General features: G+C 39.6%; 1 protein-coding gene across 3 annotated transcripts in view; it reads right to left on the minus strand.

The window, feature by feature from the left end:
- TBC1D8 (TBC1 domain family member 8) overlaps nt 1-23,220 on the minus strand; it is a 68,803-nt gene that overhangs the window by 4,495 nt on the left and 41,088 nt on the right. For all 3 annotated transcript variants that reach the window (XM_056556087.1, XM_056556085.1, XM_056556086.1), the window contains 12 exons: nt 22,184-22,366; nt 18,225-18,374; nt 10,904-11,054; nt 9,264-9,478; nt 8,507-8,624; nt 5,833-6,118; nt 5,495-5,624; nt 5,231-5,329; nt 3,897-3,965; nt 1,774-2,014; nt 1,601-1,666; nt 692-781 (listed from right to left, as the gene is read on the minus strand). In XM_056556087.1, coding sequence (XP_056412062.1) covers nt 692-781; nt 1,601-1,666; nt 1,774-2,014; nt 3,897-3,965; nt 5,231-5,329; nt 5,495-5,624; nt 5,833-6,118; nt 8,507-8,624; nt 9,264-9,478; nt 10,904-11,054; nt 18,225-18,374; nt 22,184-22,366 — 1,798 coding nt within the window. The remainder of the gene's footprint in view (nt 1-691; nt 782-1,600; nt 1,667-1,773; nt 2,015-3,896; nt 3,966-5,230; nt 5,330-5,494; nt 5,625-5,832; nt 6,119-8,506; nt 8,625-9,263; nt 9,479-10,903; nt 11,055-18,224; nt 18,375-22,183; nt 22,367-23,220) is intronic.

Genomic DNA, 23,220 nt, shown 5'->3' on the forward strand with positions numbered 1-23,220 from the left:
TCTGCTGACATCATGAGCACAGTGCTCTCTGCTGACATCTCTGTCCATTTTAGGAACTGTCCAGAGCAGCATATGTTTGCTATGGAATTTTCTCCTACTCTGGACAGTTCCTAAAATGGACAGAGATGTCAGCAGAGAGCACTGTGCTCATGATGTCAGCAGAGAGCTCTGTGTTTCAAACGGAAAAGAATTTCCACTGTAGTATTCAGCAGCTAATAAGTACAGGAAGGATTAAGATTTTTTAATAAAAGTAATTTACAAATCTGTTTAACTTTCTGGCACCAGTTGATTTAAAAAAAAAAGTTTTTCACTGGAGTACCCCTTTAGCTAGCATAATTAATCGATTCTTTTTTTTTTTTTTTTTTTTTTAAGGGACTAATTGTACTTTCTAGTTACACCTGTATATTTACCATACAATTTACAGCAAAACTGGGGCAAAAAAAACTTTCATGGTAATAATGGCAAATTGAACAAAATTGCTTGGGAATTAAAGAGGTTTTCAGGACAAAAGAGGTTGATTATCTGGGGAAGAGGTTATGTAAATAAGGAAATTTGTCATAAATTAATTTGGATTTTAGATTGTGGGCTCCAAATGGACACAAGTAATTGTAAGTGATGACAATGTGTACAGCTCTGTGGAATATATTGGTGCTTTCTAAATAAATAATGTAAAATGTAGCTATACACATACTGTTTGGTTTTGTAAGCTTCAGTGGTCTGGTGGTGGATAAAAGTGGCCCTTTGAGTGGTGACTGACAGTCATGGTCATTTTCTGTAAGAGCTGTCATAGAAAATAAACAAAATAACATAGTAAGTTAGAGTTTGACCAAACCAGCAAGAGAGGCAAGACCTGAACATCAAATAAACAACACTTCAAAAGCCTGCCATGCATCTACAGAAGAGTGGTGCCCCAAACTAAACATTTGCCATATAGGTTATTATAAAGTTTTCCTCTAAATATTTGTTAGATGGAATGAAATGTTCTCCCTGAACTGAATCTTTAATCATAATAATCTCTTGCCAGGTTAAAAGTAACAGCAGGAAAGAAGCCTGTCAAATTCCTAGCCAACTGTATGACAGCAGTAGCTCCTACAGTGTTGTAAGGTTGTCTACAAAACAGGAGAACACATTTTCCTGAATTCATTTGTAAAACTTCTTGCAGGAGACAAGAGACACAGTCTGATCATCACTGGATGCAAAACCAGACTACAGGTTATGGCTTAGAAATTAATACAAAAAAATACAAAGAAAAAATAAAAATGCATCGGTGTATATGCCTATGTTAAGCAAACACCTCCAAACACCAATATATAAGCAGCAAATCAAAAAAATATTTAATATTTTATATTCATATATTCATAGCTTTATTATACAAGAATGCACATCGAAAATAGCTCTATTCTTGTATAACAAAGCTATTTTTAATCATGATAATTTTGGTGTGCTGCTTTTATATGAAGTGTTTGATTGTTTCTAAGGTCCATTACAGTGGTTTAGATACCTCTTGCTAGCCCCCTAGTACTATACTAGGATTATAGATTTGAGCTGAGCCCCCTCCATTTGTTGTATTTGTGGTCTTTTTATGATTCAGACATCTTACCTGGTGGTATATGCAGTCTATATAACAACTTGATTTTTTCATTCATCTCACCATGATAAATAATGTCTGGGGAAAAACAATATAGATATAAAATTGTTCATTGTTATGTAGCATTGGAATTTTAGTCTGACATAACTAACCTGATCATTTATTATAATGAAAAATAACATTACCTAAACACCATGCAAATGCCTTGAACTCAATAAGATGGTCCTGATTTTCGTCCAGTAAACGGAACATTCTTTCTGCTAGAACTTCTGTGTGAGAACCCCAGGGCCAGGGCGAGCACAATCTGAAGAGGGAAACAAACTGCCGACTATCAATCTTATACTGTTCTGCATAGGGCCTTCGAGGGTCATGGCGCTCGACTAGCACTGAGATCCCTTCCCAGTAACAACTGATGAAATGCTCTCTCTGAAACAAACAAAACAAAAAAAACAATAAAAAGAAAGAGAAAATTAAAGATGAAATAACAGTGGCTTATAGTTGAGTCAATTCAACTTTATGCACCAAAATTCAGCAGAAATGTATATAAGATAAATATGAAACTTTTATTTACACAAAAATGTAGCAACTGTATCCTTACCATGCTGGATGACCTCAGTAAATATAAGCAAAATATAATACCTTGCTTCAAAAGTCTATGCCTTTGACTCCAAATGCTTGTTTCAGGCTGGGTTTACGCATGACAAAGTAACATTATTTTCTATTAGTTTATTCAATCAATGTAGATCAGTAACAGAACAAATGTGGGCCCAATGTAAGGCATGCAGCATGCAAAACACTAAGGAGTAAGCATTCAGATAAAAGTCCACTTGTTTAGACTTGGAAAAAGACAAAACAATGCACATACATCTCATGGGCCAGGCGGTGAATATTGAGGAGGCAGGGGTGCTCGGGAGGCGGCTTTCTGCCTCCATTGTGTACGGAAGTGCAATCGCAATGAATTCAAACTCTGCATAACTCTAAAACTACTCAACCAACTTAAGTAAGTGACAATTGTTGTTAAAGGGGTATTCAACAGGCTCCAGAAAGTTAAACAGATTTGTAAATTACTTCTGTTAAAAAAATAAAATAAAAATCTTAATCCTACCAGTACTTATCAGCTGCTTCAGTTGAGTTGTTCTTTTTAGTCTGACCACAGTGCTCTCTGCTGACACCTGTCTGTCTGTCTCAGGAACTGTTCAGAATAGCAGCAAATCCCCGAAGTAAACCTCTTCTGCTCTGTACAGTTCCTGAGACAGACAGAGGTGTCAGCACTGTGGTCAGACAAAAAAGAACAACTCAACTGAAGCAGCTGATAAGTACTGGGAGAGATTTAAGATTCTTTAATATAAGTAATTTACAAATCTGTTTAACTTTCTGGAGCCAGTTGATATGGAAAAAAAAAAGTTTTTCATGGAATACCCCTTTAATGCTGTTCAATCGCACCCAGTATATTGGGTTTAGTGCAGGTGAACAGGCTGTCAGTTTCCCTTCACCTAATGTTAAAAGGGCACTCCGATGGGGAATTTTTTATTTTTTTTTATCAACTGGTGCCAGAAAGTTAAAAAGATTTGTAAATTACTTCCAGTACCTTTTAGCAGCTGTATGCTACAAAGGAAATCCTTTTCTTTTTGAATTTATTTTTTGTCTTGTCCACAGTGCTCTCTGCAGATACCTCTGTCTGTGTCAGGCACTGTCCAGAGCAGCATAGGTTTGCAATAGGGATTTTCTCCTGTTCTGGACAGTTCTTGATACAGGCATCAGGTGTTGGCAGAGAGCACTGTGGACATTACAAAAAAAAGAGATTCAAAAAGAAAAGAATTTCCTCTGTAGCCTACAGCTGCTAAAAAGCAATGGAAGGGTAAAGATTTTTAATAGAAGTCATTTACAAATCTGTTTAACTTTCTGGCACCAGTTGATTTAAAAAAATAAAAAATTTAAATCCATCGGAGTACCCCTTTAATATTCTGCTTATAAGAAACTATAATGTTATTGTTCACTGAAAACTGTACTCTATTTGTGAAGACTTATCATAGACTGCTGGTACTCTTGAATATATAAAACCATATAACTGGTTTGTGACAGATAAAGACAGAGGATAAATAACAGAACATTGGTGTAGAATGTCAGGTATATGCACAGCGGAAGTTCTTTCCTCTAGTACAGTAAACAATACAGTATGGACATAAATTAACCATTGCAGTTTGCTTGGCTAACTAGTAAGAAGATGCAGCAATGCAGTGACTTGAAGATGGTGACTTGAAGAAGGGATCTAGACATTTTTGATAGCAGCCTAGTTCCTGATCATTACCTTAAACATATCAAACAGGTCTTCTAATTCTTCGTGAAGGAAAGACACATCTGGTGCAACAACTCTAAGCTAAAATTAAAGAGAGGCCTCTGGTCAGATATTCTGTGTGATAGAGGAACAAACAAGGGTAAGATGGACATATACATCTCAGAAAGTGGATGTAGGTGTCCACTGCAATTTATGGCATGTCAATATTCTTATACTGAAATCATGGCATAGCTCCAATCGCATAAAATTGTTATCATTATTATTATTTTCTAGGGCGTTTCGCATATTATACGACATTGGCCCAGATTAATGAATCTGCTTTAAGCAAAAACTGTCTGGTTTGCCCACAGCAAATCACAGCTCAGCTCCTTTCTGAGCTGTAATTGGATGTTATGGGGAAAAAACTGACAGTTTTCATTTCAAGCAGATCAACATATCTAAGCCATTGTATTAAAGCGAACTTGTCATCTGTTTTAAGCTTCTCAAATGACAGGCAGCATAAATCTGGGGCAGGCATCAAAATTCCAACACACTATCATTCACTCTCCATTGAAAAGCGTATGCCAAATGATGCATCTGGTTGTGTCTGTTTTGCATCTTGTACAGTTTTGTCAGGTTTTTTCCCCATACCTACCACTGTTTTTGGTCCAGGTAAAAAATCATATATGTTTTTTTTGTTGTTGTTGTTTTTTAACATGGGTGTCAATGAGAACTGTACAGAACCGTTCGTGCGTACGGTTCCATCCGGTTGGCCACATGCGGTTTTTGAATTTGCACACACCGAAAGTGAAATTCCAAGAAAAAAAATCAAACAATTGAAACTTTATTCATAATTGAGTGAAAAGTTAAAAACGTATACATTTTTTTTTCTTGAACGGATGCAACCGGACATCATTTTTCAAACCATACACGGTTTTCAACTGTATACGGATTAAAATTTGTACACACGTTTTGACACAGTTTAGTCCGTTTTGGGGAATCAGTTTTTCATCAAAAACCTGATATGGGAACTGTATTGTAAAAATGTGGTGTGAACACAGCCTTATGCATCTTTCTCCATCTGTGTATAGGGAGAGACGACACACTCAGTACTGGAGGAGTAGAAAGCAGCTACAAATCTGCAGTCTATGGTCCCCTGATATCCAATATCATAAAAAAAAAAACAACATAGGTTGAAGTGATCCAGATTATACTGTTTCCTCCAAAGACCCTAAGCTATATTTTTCATAATAATAACAATAATAACAACAACAACAACAACATGTGAATCTGGCTCAGTTGTATGCTACTGGGGATTTGGAGCAGATTGCAATGGTTATCCCATAAGTCCCCCAGAAGGTACTCACAACATTTTGTTTTGTAGTTTCCTCATGGCTCTGAAGAACATGAATCCTATGTTTACAACGTAAGTGTTCAATTTGTTCCACAGAACTGTTGCCAAATTTCTGTAACAATATAAATAGTAACAGTGGACTGTATATACGTTTTACAGAACACATTCAAGCATAAAAGATTGAAGCACTATACGAGAACACAGTAAGTTAGATGACACCACAGCTGGAATACATTTATTGTCTTTCAATTAATATTTCAGGCTTTGATTTACATACCTCATAGGAATCCCGTATTAAATCTGCAATGTCAGTAACTGGGTAAAGCTCCTGGTCATTATTTAATAAACTGTGCAAGTTTCCAGTCTGTGGCAGAGGGCTCTCTTCATTCCTGACATGTTCTAAAAATCTATTCATAGAACATTCTTCATTAGCAACTGGATTTTCAGAGAAGGACTATGAGCAGCGCATCAATACTGTCAGTATAGCAAATGCAGAGTAATGCACATCCCAAACATTTTTTTTTATGATGGGTCTATATATATATATATGGCATATTATAACATGAGTATAGAAGTTATTACTATCAGAAGTGGAGCAACAAAATAATACCCCACCTGCTCAGAATCATTAGTGCTTGGCCATCGTCTTTACTGTTAAACAGTTCCACTGCTGTAGCATCCAGAACGGCCAGTCCGATCTGGAAAATGGCCCTAATGCCATCAAAGAAGAAGCAGTCCACAGCATTGACAGCGCTCTGCAGGGGCATAATACTGATGAACAGGGTGAGGAACCATGACAACGATATGGAAGCCAATGTGGATAAGTCTGTGATATGCTCTGCCAACTCGGGAAGGCGCTCATGTATGAGTTCTTCAAAAACAGACTGGTCAACCTGGGCCCCTGTCAAGATTCAAAGAAAGTCAGAGGAAAGTCAAAATCCAACATTTTCCGTTTCTGCACCTGGGCATCTGTATATGCAGAAGATTAACCCTTTGTAAGTAATGTATCGGTAAGACAGCAGGAAAGTTTAAAGCCTGCTCTATTACTACCATGAGTACTTTATATTGTTTGTGATATGCATTGAAGTAGTTAACATATTTAATGCACTTCATTCACTAAGAACAAATAGGATCTGCCCTATAAATGGTACCTCTCATTTTATTTAGGCAGCAGAAAACTCAAATAACTCCGATCTTTACTTCTAAAGCGAGAGGTATACGGTACTGCCAGAAGTTCCATACACTTACAGCAATTCTGTATATATATATTTCGCTTGCTTTAGCGCTAGAGAATGGAGTTAATGGGGTTTTGCTCTTGGATCCTGCCACCTGGTTGAAATGAGAGATACCTTTTAATGATGTGCCGCTGGCAAGTTTTATCAAAGAGTTATTCATCTTTTAATTTACTTGGTTGCCAAAGGCAATGGCTCCTATTTGTAATGAGAAAAAAGGCATTACTGAGAAATAATCTGTCCAGAAAAGGAAGTCTCGGCTTAGTTTATACCTGATTGCCAGAATGGATACTGCAAGATTTCAGGATAGATTTAGAACATACATCACCAAAAATTCTTTAAAAAATATGGTTAGGGGTAAAACCTGATTTAAATAGTAGGCCATTTTCTGATGACAAATTCTGTTAAAGTGCTACTACCTATAGTGAGTGATTGGTGTAAGGCATCCTTCACACACACTTTTTAGTGTTTTTTTTTTTTTTGCTTAAAAAAAATAAAAAAGCATGCAATAAAGCTTCTTTTCTATGGTTCTTCATGATGCAGTTTTCCCCCCAAAAAAGTGTGAGTTTTCAGTGTTGTTGTCAGGCTACACATCATCTATCCTCCACTGCATGGGTCAGATAAGCCCACCCTAACTTTTACCTCCATTTTCATTATAGATGCTATGATCAACATTGATCACAACATCTAAAGGGTTAAAGGCAGACATCAGCGTTAGAGAGTGCAGCTCCAAATAAATGTACGGCGCTGTGCACTTGAGGTCTATGGGAAGAAAAATGTCACAAACTGGATTAAAAAGCGCCAGACTATGTTGCATTTTTTGGGAAAAATTGCCAGTGACCCAAAAAATAGCTGGGAGGAAAAAAAAACACAAACAAATAAAAAGCTTTGTCGATATAGCATTGTTTTTTCCTATCAACTCCCAGTTAACATTTAACCAAACGGAAACAGACTCCATGAGGGTGGTATGAGGGCCCGATGTCCACAGGTATGGGTTGTGCTTACAGCCCAACACCGTGCAGGACATTTGGCATTTGCCAGACAACACCAAGATTGGCAAATTTGCCACTGGTGCCCTGTGCTCTACACAGATGAAAGCAGGTTCACACAGAGCACGTGACAGACATGACAGAGTATGGAGATGCCGTGGAGAACGTTCTGCTGCCTGCAACATCCTCCAGTATGACTCCTAATGCAAGACAATGCTAGACCTCATGTAGCTGAAGTGTGTCAGCAGTTCCTGCAAGAGGAAGGCATTGATGCTATGGAGTGGCCTTCCCGTTTGCCAGACCTGAATCCGATTGAGCACATCTGGGACATCATGTCTTGCTCCATCCACCAACGCCACGTTGCACCACAGACTGTCCAGGAGTTGGCGGATGCTTTAGTCCAGGTTTGGGAGGACATCCCCCAGGAGACCATCTGCTACCTCATCAGGAGCATGTCCAGGCATTGTGGGAAGGTCATACGGGCACGTGGAGGCCACACACACTACTAAGTCTCATTTTGACTAGTTTTAAGGACAGTACATCAAAGTTGGATCAGCCTGTAGTGTGGTTTTTCATTTTGATTTTGCGTGTGACTCCATATCCATGGGTTGATAAATTTGATTTCCATTGATAATAATTTTTGTGTGATTTTGTTGTCAGCACATTCAACTATGTAAAGACGAATTTCATACAATTAGTTCATTCATTCAGATCTAGGATGTGTTATCTTAGTGTTCCCTTCATTTTTTTTAGCAGTGTATATTAGTGACTACTAATGCAATTCCCTGAAATAAAATCCATTCATGGACCTAACCACTGACACAGCATGCTCTATAAAATGAATACAGTTGTGGATAAAGCACCATTAACAAAAGCTGACAATTGAACATGGATGACATTTCTCTCAGTATTATTATTAACTTACTTTTCTAATCACAAGTCATACTTCCTTTATCCATATGATGGCACTATTTCTCTACTATAAACTCAATGCATTCAGGTAAACTGCAATACCGCTCTTCACCAGAAGATGGAAAAAATGTAATTCATCACTAACAGTAGACTCACCCAAAACCCTATGATTAAAATAATCAGGAAGCATCCTTTCACATACTGCAACCAATAGCCAAAATGCCTCTTCTTCCTTGGCATAAAGTAGCAAGACTGAAGTGAGGATATTCATGGACTAATTGAAGAAAGAAAAAAATGCATGAGCCATGTAGATTTGTCAGATGAGGACATGTTAAAGGAATTCTGCCATTAGTATCACCCGCACTAACCTGTTGGTAAAGGCTTGTAGTGCGGATGATGCTGATGACAATTGTTCTTACCATTTCCTGATGTGTAGCTCAATTATTCCTGGTTTTGTAATTATTCAAATGAAGTGGCTTGGTGCACTCAGGTGGTTTCCTCCCCTGTAAAATCTCACTCTTGAGCAGAGAGAATTTCTGTGGCCATGGCTGTCAAGCAACGCCATTCCCTGCTTCTGTGTCACCTGGAATCAGCACTGACAGGAGACATGAATTGAAATCTCTGCTCATGAGGGCGTTTACTCTAAAGATCCAGGCCACACAGCACTGTGCACTCAGAGCTTGGGAACCCTGAGTGCACCAAGCCAGTTAATTTGCATAATTACTAAACCACGAATAAAGGGGGAAACAGAGCTACGCATTAGAAACCAGTAAAGACCATTGTCATTGGCATCCCCCTCACTATAATCCTGTACCAACAGGTTAATGCAGTTGGTGACAGATTCTTTTAAAAATAGAGAAGTGAAAATCCCTTTAAGATGTTGCTGAAGTGTTAAGTCTATGCTATGCTTTACCTGACAGTATCCTATTTTAGGGTTTCTGTAGGCGTAAGCAGTGAGTACTCTTCTCAGAGCTGCAATGCCAGTTTCGTTTTGGAAGGCCGGATGCTCAGGTAGTGAACGGTGCAGATCACGCTCTATCTCTTCTGTCACCATACAGCTCTTACCCATCGACTCATCTACCAGTTTGTTGTAGTAACCTGGATGAGTGGCCAGGTCAGTCACTGCATCTACATGTAAGGAAGCATTGTAGAAGTAAGAATCATGCTACATAAAAAGACCTTACTATTAAACATATGAAATGCATATCGTTTTTATGTTCCCACAAGAAAGTGGCAATAAGTTATAAGCCAGCAAAGTATATACATTTGTATTTTTCTGATCCCTTCGCATTATTTTAAGTGTTTTTCAGGTCAGATATTGAGATTATGGCAATATTGACTGCTCAACTATTAATTGTGGTAAAACTTTAGATACACCAAAAAGGTGGTTGCTGCAAGGATACCTGTTGCCACACACAGACCATAGGAAAACTGTGGACAGCTGATGGAAAAATAGTGGTTGTCTATAAGAACTTAAGATGGACACTTACAAAGAAAACAAATGTATTAGGTATTCAGAAAGTTTTTAGACCCTTTCACATTTTTTTCACATTTTGTTGTGTTGCGGCCTTTCGCTAAAATAAAAACAAAAAACAACAGACTTAAAATTAACTTGTCCTAACAACCAAACCCCTCACCTGGGAAAAGGACCAGGTGGGGGTGCAAAACCCCATATAAAGCACCCTCCCCTAAAACTTAACTTTTATTTAGTGTTACTATAAAGAAGACTAATGAGAACTAATTGGTTAAAAGCCCAGCAATAGATGAGCCACTCTATTATTATCTATACTCTCAGCCGAGAACGTATTCAAACCCTGTGTCTGCAGGCCCACAGGATCAATTTTGTGACTGTATTGCTGATATTAAAACACAATAACATAGCCTCCCCTACATGTTTCATGACATCAGTCACGTCATCAGGGGTAACAGGCATATGACAGGTTAAAATTAACTTGGACACAAGTATTCAGATCCTTTCCTATGACACTAACTCTGGGGACCTCTTATTTCTGTTGATCATCTGAGATGTTTTTACACCTTGATTGTAGTCATCAGAGGTAGATTCAGATGATTGGACAGGATTTGGAAAGACACAGCCCTTTCTCACAGTTGACAATGTATATAAGAGCAAAAACAAAGCCAGGAGGCGCAAAGAACTGCTTGTCTAGCTCAGAGAAAGGATTGTGTGGAGGGACAGATCTGGAGATGGGTACAAAAAAAATTCCTGCTGCACTGAAAGTTCCTAAGAGCACAGTGGCCATAATCACTGCCAAAGGTGCTGCAACTTAATACTGAGTAAAGGGTCTGAATTCTCATACCAAGGTAATACTTTAGTTTTCTCATTTTTAAATAAATTAGCAAAGATTTCTAACATTGTGTTATGGGGTATTAAGAGCAGAACAATGAGGGAAAACATTTTATTATTTTAGTACAGAGCCGCAGTTTTAAATGCGAAAAAAGTGAACAGGTCTGAAAACCTTTAAATACATTGTATAAATGAATACAGCAAATGCATTTTTGTAATGGTTTTTGCATAAACACTTTTTTGACTACCTGAAAAGATGAGCCAGAGTTCTCCCCGCAAGGATTCAGGAATTCCCATAGCAACAAGCTTCCGGATTTTCTCTGTGCGAAACATGCAAACAGTCCTCCCATACTCGGCAAAATGGTCCATCCACAAACGCTCTTTTATCTGTTCTCGTGTCTGTAACAAACCACAGCAACATAAAAAACCCAAATGAAAGAAACTTACTCCAGTACAAAAATCTGCACTGAAGCTGGATATATACATGTTATAACTGTCAGGCAAATGGTTATCTGCCAAGGTAACAAATGATTGAAATCCACACGGCCAATCCTACTATGCCCTGAGGAGCAGTTAGGGGATCTTGTGTATTCTGCAGGGGATGGTAATTAACACCCACACAATATACTTATAACAAATGATGTTGTCATGGGGCTATAGGAGGTCAGCAGCTTCACTATCCTGCTCTGGAAGTTAAAACACTAAAAACATGACAAGGAAGTAACAAATAAAGAACATTTTCATTTACACTAGGGGATTTCTTATAAACACACCAATAATGCATTTATTTCTAAATTAGCTAGCCATTGTCCATTCTGGCTAACCCCTTTTCATCCAGTGGCTAGTATATTTAGATTATCTTATAATTGTGTGTATAGGTTTCCATTGGTTTTTTTCTGGCATTTTTTGAAAAATTGTCACTTCAGTTTTTGAGCCAAAGACAGAAGTGTTTTCAAAAAGGAAAATGAAATATAAAGGAAGGACTTACACTTCTCCTTCCTCCTGGATCCATGTATGACTTTGGCTCAAAAACTGCAGTGACAGTTTTCCAAAACAAACGCCAGAAAAAAACCTGTGTGGAAACCTAGTCTACGTATTACACTGTAACATGATGTGTATTTCCAAATTTGCAGAGATAAATGGAAAACACAAAAAGTAGGGCACTCTTGACAGAAGTCACTTAATGCAGTAAAAAAAAGGAGAAATACAAAAAGAAAGAAAACCGCTTTGATGCTAAATTCAAAAGGAAAATATGCACATCAGCACTTTCATCACGTCTATGCATATGCTTTAGAGAAAGCTCTCATGTACGCAACGCAACAACACCTCTCTATTCTCCTTAATTTAAAAGGTTATTTCTATCTAGAACATTAATAGCATATTCATAGGAGATGCAATAAATGTCCCCTAGATGTGAGTCCCATCTCAGGGACTCATACCTACCCTGAGGTATGGTGTATGGTGCGTAAGATAATATGTTTATCCCAATGGTCAAGGTTTCAACTCAAAATGACAAAAAGCAGAAAGCTAAGCATTTACTAGTAGTCAGGAGGAACTTGCCCGGACATGACGTAGGTGCCTTGCGTTCTCCAAACTCCCGCTAGCTTTGGAGCTCAACCACCTCCCGCCGCTCCTCATGGTAGCTGAATCCGGCTGAACGTCACTGAACCCTTGCTGTGCTGTGTGGAGCGTGGCCACAAATCCCAGGCAGTCCAGCTCTAAGCTGGGTCAAATAGAGCCAGAGGAGTTAGTACAGCGCTGATAGCGTCTATGGGCTGCCTCAATTAGGTCTGCACTTCAGCGCAGCTGCATTTTGCTTAGTCTCCTGTTAAACCTCATGCTCCTCTGTTCTGTGGTTCCGGTCCTGTTGCCGAGGCAAAGATGATGGGCCAAAGACATGCCCGACAACAGGGAGCGCTGTCCGGTGTGGAGCTTGGCCGCACCACAGAGGGAGATTTGGGGTGATGGAGGATTGTGCTGCCAACCCCACCCAGGCGCATGGATATCGCGTGCCGGCTGGAGTGTTTTGCAAGAGGAGATCCTGTTGCTAACACCGTTGAAGTGGGGCAAGCTCAGTCCACGCCCGCAATTGTCCCTGCCAGCAATGGGCAGCGTGACACAAGTGAAGCTGACTCAGAAGGGTGTTGGGAGTAATATAATAGGGGTCATTCCCTTGGAGCAATGTATAATTGGAGATGGCATGGGGGTACTGGGTCTATACTCTATGAAGGAGCTGACAGTTTAAATATGAGCATTAAGAACCAGAGTAGCGACCTCTCACTGAGAGACATATTGTTGGCTATTAATGGGCTATCTACGCAAGTGGGTCACTTGCAGCAAAGATGTATCCTTGTTGAGACAGGATTTCCAAAAGATTGCTGCTAAAGTCTCAGAAGTGGAGGAGAGTATAAGCTCGATGGAAGATAAAGTGGTGGAAGTTACTAAGGTGGCATCTGAGTCCACAAAGGACATTGAAATGATGGCTTCTAAAATAGATGATCTGGAAAACTGTCAGATGTAGGGGCCAATGTTAATGATGTAATCAGGGGTGATTATAAATACTCCCGTCGGCTATTATTGTCAGCCATTGCCACATTACCCTCTTGATAATGCTGTTTCAGCTAAACATGTCGGGAAAGGCATGATAGTTACATTTGAAAATTTTTCAGTGAGAGTATCTCAAGATGTACTGCAGCGCTGCACACTATCAATACTATCATAACAGGGAGGCCCCTGAATGTTAATGGTCTATTGACACTTATCCTATCACTGAGCGGGTTTGTCATCATTTTTTGTTTTGGTGTGTTTCATATTTTAATCAACACCAATAAAAGTAACTTTTTTAGGGGAATTTTTTTTTCTTTTTCTTTTTTTTTTTTAACCTCGGGATATGGCCCTGGAGTTTAGAGTTTTGTAGTTAAGGCCCCTTACTTTCTTAGTGGGAAATGTTGCTCTATATTCAAGACTATCTGCTGCACAAACTACTCAGACTTCATTTACTAGAAGCCTCGAATAATAAAACCGAGAAAGAGAAAAAAAAAAGAGAAAAAAAACGATACGCAGCACTGGTGAAGTACGTTTGGGTCACAGTATTGTGATGAAAGATGAAAATGAATGAAAATCCACTTACTGAGTAGGGTTGCGCTCAGAGCACAACACCTAAGAAGACATCTAGAATAAAAACAGAGACCTGTAGCCTTAGCTCATCCGGTGGTAGCTTCGCTTGTCTAGTGGGTAGACCATGGAGGCAGAGAAAAATATCGAGCTTTTCTTGGCGCTGGTCCCGCTGGTTAGGAACTCGGACACAAGTTTATGTCCAAAAAAGGGTTTTATTAGCACATAAAACAACGCATTTCTGGTGTTCTATGGAATATAGATCTGGACTCATTGCTGGCCACTTCAGAACTCTCCACGCTTTGTTGCCATCCATTTCTGGGTGCTTTTTGACATAGGTTTGTCCTGCTGGAAGACCCAAGATCTCAGATACCAACCCAGCTTTGTGACACTGGGCTGTACGGTGCGACCGAAAATCTGTTGGTAATCCCAAGATTTCATGATGCCTTGTACACATTCAAGGCACCCAGTGCCAGAGGCAGCAAGACAACCCCAAAACATCATTGAACTGCCAACATATTTCACTGTAGGTACTGTGTTCTTTTCTTTGTAGGCCTCATTCCGTTTTCGGTAAACAGTAGAATGATGTGCTTTACCAAAAAGCTCTATCTTCGTCTCATCTGTGCACAAGACGTTTTCCCAGTATTTTGGCTTACTCAAGTTCATTTTGGCAAAATGTAGCCTTGCTTTTTTTATGTCTCTGTGTCAGCAGTGGGGTCCTCCTGGGTCTCCTGCCATAGCGTTTAATTTCATTTAAATGTCGACGGATAGTTCGCGCTGACACTGATGCTCCCTGAGCAAGCAGGGCAGCTTGAATATCTTTGGAACTTGTTTGGGGCTGCTTATCCGTCATCCGGACTATCCTGCATTTAGACCTTTCATCAAGTTTTCTCTTCCGTCCACACCCAGGGAGATTAGCTACAGTGCCATGGGTTGAAAACTTCTTGATAACGTTGCGCACTGTGGACAAAGGCAAATCTTGATCTCTGGAGATGGACTTGTAACCTTGAGATTGTTGATTTTTTTCCACAATTTTGGTTCCCAAGTCCACAGACCGTTTTCTTCTCCTTTTTCTGTTGTCCATGCTTAGTGTGGCACACAGACACACAATGCAAAGACTAAGTGAACGTCTCTCCTTTTTATCTGCTTTCAGGTGTGATTTTTATATTGCTCACACCTGTTACTTGCTCCAGGTGAGTTTAAAGGAGTGTCACATGCTTGAAACAATCTTATGTTTCCACAATTTTGGGTGGCAATACATTTTGTCCAGCCTATTTTTAGAGTTTGGTGTGACATTATGCCCAATTTGCTTTTATTCCTCCTTTTTTGGTTTAGTTCCAATACACACTAAGGGAATAAACATGTGTATAGCAAAATGTGTGTTACTGCAATCCTTTTCTGCGAGAAATACTTCATTTTCTAGAAACATTTCAGGGGTGCCAACATTTACGGCCATGACTATGTATGTATGTGTGTGTATGTATATATATATATATATATATATATATATATATATATACACACATATACACACACACACACACACAGCAAAATAGTTGGGAAGGCATTGATGTCACAAGGATTTCAATGGGTCGTCGTCCCCCATAAGAGATTTGGGGTGGGTATTGGGGGTATAAAAATAAGAGCATACAGTATTAAAATTACTCTGTATGTAATTGTTATAAATGAAGAAAGCGTAACTTATCTTTTTTGTGTGGACTATTGTTCATATTGTACAATAATAAAAACGAAAAATAAAAAACTACATTTACTAGTTTACAAAACTTATAACATTGTTCTAGTTTGTGTGTGTGGGTTAAAGTGAACATTCCACATTGTGCCACATTCCTGGCCCACATCAAGCACACATACACTGCTCCCACCAGACAACAATTATATTGGGAAAATCAACATTGTTTTAACAATATGTTATTCAGAACAAGAAATTGTCTTAAATGGAAACTAAAATGCAAATAAAAAAATGAATGCTAGAATAGCAATATTCCTTTAATCTGGCATCACTGGGAACAGACTGATTCTCTTCTTGTTCTTCAACCTACAGAGCAGCACTATGTCAGATAGTATACAATCATCACCTACAAAACTGACAATCCAAATCTAACTTTATTATGGATTTTAACAACAGTACAAAAAGACAAGGACCCACCCCTAAAAACATCCAACCCCAACATCCAACACATATACCCCAAACAACAGCAGGGATCACCCCTCAATATATACGGATATGTAAGTATCCAGATTCTCCTCTTGATCTGATAATCCAGTTAGAGATCGTTCACAAAAAAAGCTAAAACCAAAGGAGCACTTTGCTAATCCACCTTAGGTTTTGTGATCAATGAACACTTCTAACTGGTTATCTCCGCTCACTTAGCTACAAATTATCAGCCTCTCTGGATTCTCAGATGCCAGATGAAAGGAATTTAAAAGTTATACTGGTTGGGATCTGACAACTGGGTACTCTTTTTCAGTTCTATGATCTAATATTATTACAAGCTGAAGCTGTTAGTCTAGAATAGCTACTATGCTCACTTTTTGTGTCCCCATGCAGTGAAACAGAAAGTAACTTAAAAGTCTTGGTTAAAAACCTCATATCCTTGCCAGTCTTCTACTCTTTTGGGGATGCTGGTTATTGGGAAAGGAAGGGACTGTGTGAAGTGGGCCAGTTGGCTGTACAGGGGGTAGTCCGATCTATTGAGGACTTGCAGGAGGAGTTTGCTTTACCACGCTCCTCGTTTTATCGGTACCTGCAACTCCGTCACGTGTACGAAACTCAAAATCGTCTGCGGCTGATGGAGGTGCAAACTAACAGGGTCCTCGACTCGATTATTGTGAAACGGGAATCTGCTGGAGTTATTTCTTGGCTGTACGGTGAGCTATTGAGTTTTTACCATGAACGGTTCCCTTTGACGGTCCGACATAAGTGGGAGAGAGACCTTGGTGGGCTGAGTGATGAGGAATGGTGTATAGTCTTGTCGCTTACCCCGTCGTTGTCTCTGTCGGAGGCTAACAGGCTGTCACAGCTGTTCTTTCTACATAGGGTGTATAAGACCCCTCTGTTCTTATATAAGGTTGGTGTTCGGTCCGACTCTGCCTGCCCTAGGTGTGGGGAGCTGGAGGCTCACTTGCTTCGCATGATGTGGGAGTGCCCCGTTTTAGATGCTTATTGGGCTGATGTGTTACGCCTTGTCAGGGATGTTTATGGGGTTACTCTGCTTAGAGAACCTAAGGTATGCTTACTTGGTCTTATTGGATGTGATAGGGAACCTTCCATGAGAGAGGTGGGGATCTTACGTGTGCTGTACCAAGCCAGGAAACTCATTGCGCAGTATTGGATTAGACCGGCTCCTTCGGGTGTAGCTGATCTTATTAACAGAATACGGCAGATTGTACGCTTGGAGAAAGGAATATATATTAAACGTAACGTTGAATGGAAATTTACTAATATTTGGGGACCCTGGGTACACCATTTTGACCCCCTGAGGACTGGTTCGTAATTGCTTGTGACCTCTCGGCCTCTGTTTATCTTGGAATTGGCTTATGGTCTGGGGACTCTCTGTATGTGACTTTACTCTCTTCCTTGTCTGCCCTTTTCTTTCTCTCCTCTTCTGGTGGCTGTGTTGGATTGCCTGGGGGTGCTGCATGCTGGAGTCGTGTGCGTTGGGATTGGGGGAGTCTCCCTATTGGAATATGAGTATATTGAAACCTATAGTTTACTGCTTGTGTATATTCCTGCCCCTGCAGAGGGAAGTGACGGATTGTTTGTATGTATGGGGGGTGGGGGGTTTATTGTTGGGGAAATGTTGTTGTATGTTTAAAAGTGGTTAAACTATTAATAAAAAATATATGATTTAAAAAAAAAAAAAAAAAAAACTCATATAAATTTGTTTATACAGCTTCCACACAGGCAGATGTGTCCATAAGGTAATCCTACAGCCATATTATCTCCTAGGAGTTCATTACATTTTGCTAACCAATACAATATATGTTATTAAGATGCTGTGGAGGGATGGAGAAAAAAAGAACTCCCTGGACAGAGTATACCGCGTTTGCTTGTAGTCTGTTACCATTGATAAAAAAAAAAAAATCTAGAAAATGTTTAATCCAGGCCATTTGGAAAACTGCTTCATATTAGTGTGAGAAACACAGACAATGAAACAGTTCTGTAACATACAGTGTCCTATACTATTGGACTAAGCTGCCATCAAACCAGTTCTCCGTAATGTGTAGCAGAACAGGTCTTCATTTGACAACAGCATATTTCTGTACCATCTGGACCCAGGTAGACTCACTGCACATAACAGTCTAAGGCATTGAAGCCCTGCTATAATTAATAATGGAATTTTTAGAAAACTTTTTACAGCCAAAACAGAGAAAGTTTCCCTTTGTGTGTAGTTCCTCCTTTCAGTGGAGTTCTATGAAGCAAGTATACTGTACCATTCCAGTGTCGGGATTTCCAGTTCCAGTCTGATGAAAAGAGGACATCAGAGCTTCTGCATTTGTAGACAGCTTCTCCTTTTCATTTCCACCTTCCACATCTTGATTAATTATTATGTTCATGTTCCCGAATCCTTCTTTACCAAACACCTGATAGAAAAAAATAAAAAAACAAAACATATTTTAGCAATGGCTTCTTGTTTTTTCTTGAATCACAGCAAGGTAGAGTTGTCTATCTTTACACAGGGATCTGACCTTTTTAAAGGGGTACTCCGCTGCTCAGCGTTTGGACCAACCTATTACGAATGCTGGAGCTGGGAGCTCGTGACGTCATAGCCTCACCCCCTCATGACATCACACCCCGCCCCCTCAATGTAAGTCTATGGTAGGGGGCGTGACATCTGTCACGCCCCCTCCCATAGACTTGCATTGAGAGGGTGGGGTGTGACGTCACGAGTCATGAGGGGGTGGGTTATGACGTCACAAGCTCCTGGCGCCGGCTACAGCGTTTGGAACAGTTTGTTCCAAACGCTGAGCAGTGGAGTACCCCTTTAAAAAGGTCAGAACCCCTGCGATCAGACACTTATCCACTATTGTGATATAGTGCATAAGTTTTAAGGTACTGGAGTTCCCCTCTAACACAGTTTTTGAAGAATATACTTGCTCCTAGTAATCTCAAAACCCATGGTGACAAAAATTTGCTAACTTTTCCTCATAAAAATGGTTGTTTTAAATGCAATCATACCCGGTGTAACTGCTGCCTCAACATGCAAAAGAATTCTGTTCACAAGTTTAAGGAGAAGTATTTCCGATTAAATCCCACATGACATGTGATTCTCAGTATGTAATCTATCTAGTGCAATGCACTGGCGACATGCAATATGTAGATCGAACCACACAATGCCTGAGAAACCGTGTGAACAAACACCGGAGCAATGTAACTCTGAAACATTAGCTCCAAAGCGTTTCACGGCACGCCTCCACACATCATAATGGAGATTTCTCTGCATTTAAAATTACCGCCATCGAACATATTAATAAAGACATCCCACAGAGATACAACACTTTAAGACAACGCAAGAACTTTTGTATCTTCAAATTGCGCTAAATGAGTATATTGAAAGCAATCTCTAACCTGAGGTCATATAGGAGGATCCTGTTCTATTTTTTTTTTTACATATCTTTATTTACATATATATATATATATATATATATATATATATATATATATATATATATATATATATATATATATATCTCGTGTTTGTACATTTATTTTGTAAACATATGTATTTATTCGAATATATACTCTTCTATTCCCATTATGGGTAAATGTCACTGTGATAGAGGACTTATTACTATCATCATCACAGGGATGTGGAATTCCTATCGTCTGACGCCCAGGACATGCAGTTTCGGGCACCGGGCAGGTGCCTGCTTCGGGCAAGCAGGGCTGGACCTGAAAGCCCCCGACAAGCACGGCGGCGCTCAGAGGGGTGTATGGAGCGGGCTCCAGACTCGTGCCCGCTCCATACTCGTGCCCGCTCCATACTCTGCATACTCTCCAGACTCGTGCCCGCTCCATACTCTTTCAGTAGCTGGGGGCGGCCGCTAATAGCAAGTATGCAGCGATCCCGATCGCCGCGGCTGGCTATTAACCCTTTAGATCGCCGCTGTCAAAGCTGACCGCGGCGTCTAAAGGGACATGTGAATTCTCCCTGGTGGGCTAGTGGGGTGGATCGGAGGGATTACCTGTGATTCCCTGGTGGCTCTGTCATTGATAGAGCCAGGCTGGACTAGGCTCTATCAATGGATCGCAGAGCACACAGATCAATGGAGTTCAATAGAACTCTAATGATCTGTATGAGGACTAGTAAAGTGTAAAAAAAAAAAATATATATGTTTTAATAAAACTTTAAAAGACACACATTAACCCCTTCCATATTAAAAGTTCAAATCACCCCCTTTTCCTATATAAAAACGTAAACATAATAAAAATAAATATATTTAATATCGCTGCATGCGCAATTGTATGAAATATTAAAATATAACATTATGTATTCTGTACGGAAAATGAAGTAAATGTAAAAAAAAAAAAAAAAAAAAAAATCTAAAATACCAAACCACAGAATTGCAATTTTTATAATATCCCTGAAAAGAAGTTAAAGTGATTAAAAAGTCAGGTCAATACCAAAATGGTACCAATACAAAAAACAGATTATGGCGTCCGGTCTGATCATTAAAGTGAATGGGTTTTGGCGCAGATACAGCTGCCATACGGGAGCTCCTGGTTTTGAAATTTCCCAGCCGGATCCGGGCTGCAAACCTAGTGTGAATGCAGCCCAATTCAGGAGGACAGTTAGTTTTGGCTAGGTCAGATTACTGGTACAGTAACTGGAGTAAAGATGACACTTTCCATTATGCAAAGTACCACTGAAAAATGTGCAGAAATTGAACCATCAAGGAATGGTGGGAGATTTTCTCTCAGAAACCTGCAGAATTGTGAAAGTGTTTACAAGCTGCAATTTAGAATTACTGTAAATGTAATTTTAAAAAAGTAATGCACTTTACAAAGTTACTCAACTTTTATGTTTAAAGTAGATTATATTTCCTCAAGATCTTTGAGGTTAGTGGATAGAATATTCTTGTTTATAGCTAAAGGCTGAAATCCATACATACCATTTCCAGCCCTTAGTAGAAACATGGAAACAACTATCTAGTCCTGGCAACCCTCCCTGAGTCTCTGGTAGTTTGTAACAATGTATTTAGTTGAAGTCCACAAAGACACAAAGTTTTTAAAGGGAATCTGTCACCACGGCCAACTGTACTACCCTGCTGGTACAGGGTAATTGTAATTGTGCGGGTGGCACCGATTACCTTTTTTTCTACTTGGCCCCATTCCAGAGTTATGCCAAAATGCAAATAAAGTGCTTTGGTGCAGTGGGGCCATTCCCAGCCTCTTGGTGCACTCTTCTTCCCACTGAGCTCCACCCACTCATCACAGGTCCTTCAGCCACATTCTATCCTTTACTGCTGCACTCAGCCCCCACATGTACCGGTCACATGACTGTAACATCATCACAGGTCCTTCAGCCACATTCTATCCTTTACTGCTGCACTCAGCCCCCACATGTAACGGTCACATGACTAACATCATCACAGGTCCTACACCTCCAGCATGTAGCAGATACAGACCAGGTCCTGGTCAGGCAGTCACTACTGTTGCATTTGTTGGCGATCTCTGCTTTTCAGTGACTGCCCAATCAGGACCAGCTCTGTTTCTGCTAGATGCAGAACATGTAAGTGGCTGAAGGACCTGTGATGATGATGATGATCAAGTGACAGGAGTGGGCAGAGCAGATCTAGAGTTCAATGTTCCTTGTATAGCAGTGGTCTCCAAGCTGTGGTCCTCCAGATGTTGCAAACCTACAATTCTCTGCATGCCCCGATAGCCGTTGGCTGTCTGGGCATGCTGGGAGTTGTAGTTTTTCACTGCTGTATAAAATAGGGCTTAGGTCTATGAATATTTTATTTTCATGGGGCAAAACTGGATGGGTAGAAGAGAGCTGCAAGGGGCTGGAAACACCCCGAGTGCTTCAATGAACTAAATAAAAAGTATAAAAGAAAGCTACAAAACATTTGTGCTATACATTGAATAAAGCACAAAATATTTGTAGAATGGACTATATAGTGCATACCCTTGTCCACAGATTACATTCACTCACACCAGTAACAATTATGTATACGTATATAATATGTATCCAGTACAGTCTCTCAGAGACACAGCTTAGTCTTTTGGGGAAGTTACTAATGATGAAAAAACATTCTCTGTGACAAATGGATTCATAACAGTAAAACAGTGTAAATAAGGCTTTTATATGGCATTGTTGGAAAGACTAAATAATATGGGTCTATGACGTATTATAGAACAGGAACTATCCATTACATAAATACATTACCAGGTCTCGGCTTCTTGGGCACACTGTGCTGGTGTTGACTTGTTGAAGCCTTTGGAGTAAACCATTAACCAGACTCTCTCGGTCTTTCAGCTCAATAAACTGGAAGGCCATCTGCTGCCTTATACTGACAATGATAGGGTTTGGCAGAAGGCTGGTGTCCTCCATCTTCTCCACACTTACTACCTTTAAAACAGGAAGAGATGAAATCACATGAGAAATCCCAGAGAAAATGTTAACAAATCTAACACTCCTGGAGGACATGTCAGACATATAGGGGGAGATTTATCAAAACCTGTCCAGAGGAAACGTTGCTGAGTTGCCAATAGCAACCAGATTGCTTCTTTCATTTTTAACAAGGCCTCTGCAAAATAAAAGAAGTGATCTGATTGGTTGCTATGGGCAACTCGGCAACTGTTCCTCTGGACTGGTTTTGTTAATCTCCTCCATAGATCTTAACCCCTTAGGGACTCAGCCCTTATTTGCAATTCTCACCACTCTCACTTTAAGCATTAATAACTCTGGGATGCTTTTACCTTTTATTCTGATTCCGAGATTGTTTTTTCGTGACATATTCTACTTTAACATACTGGTAAATTTTTGTCGTTACTTGCATCCTTTCTTGGAGAAAAATTCCAAAATGTTATGAAAATTTAGAAAATTTAGCATTTTTCTAACTTAGAAACTTTCTGCTTGTAAGGTAAAATGGACATTCCAAATAAATTATATATTGATTCACAAATACAATATGTCTACTTGATGTTGGCATCATAATGTTGACATCTTTTTACTTTTTGAAGACATTAGGAGGCTTCAAAGTATAGCAGCAATTTTCAAAATTTTCACCAAAACAATTAAAAATCAGAATTTTTCAGGGACCAGTTAAGTTTGAAGTGGATTTGAGGGGCCTTTCTGTGAGAAATACCCCACAAATGACCCTATTATAGAAACTGCACCCCTCAAAGTATTCAAAATGACATTCAGAAAGTCTGTTAACCCTATAGGTGTTTCACAGGAATAGCAGAAAATTCAAAATCTTT

Source organism: Hyla sarda, chromosome 2 (genome assembly GCF_029499605.1).
Source record: "Hyla sarda isolate aHylSar1 chromosome 2, aHylSar1.hap1, whole genome shotgun sequence".
Classification (NCBI taxonomy): domain Eukaryota; kingdom Metazoa; phylum Chordata; class Amphibia; order Anura; family Hylidae; genus Hyla; species Hyla sarda.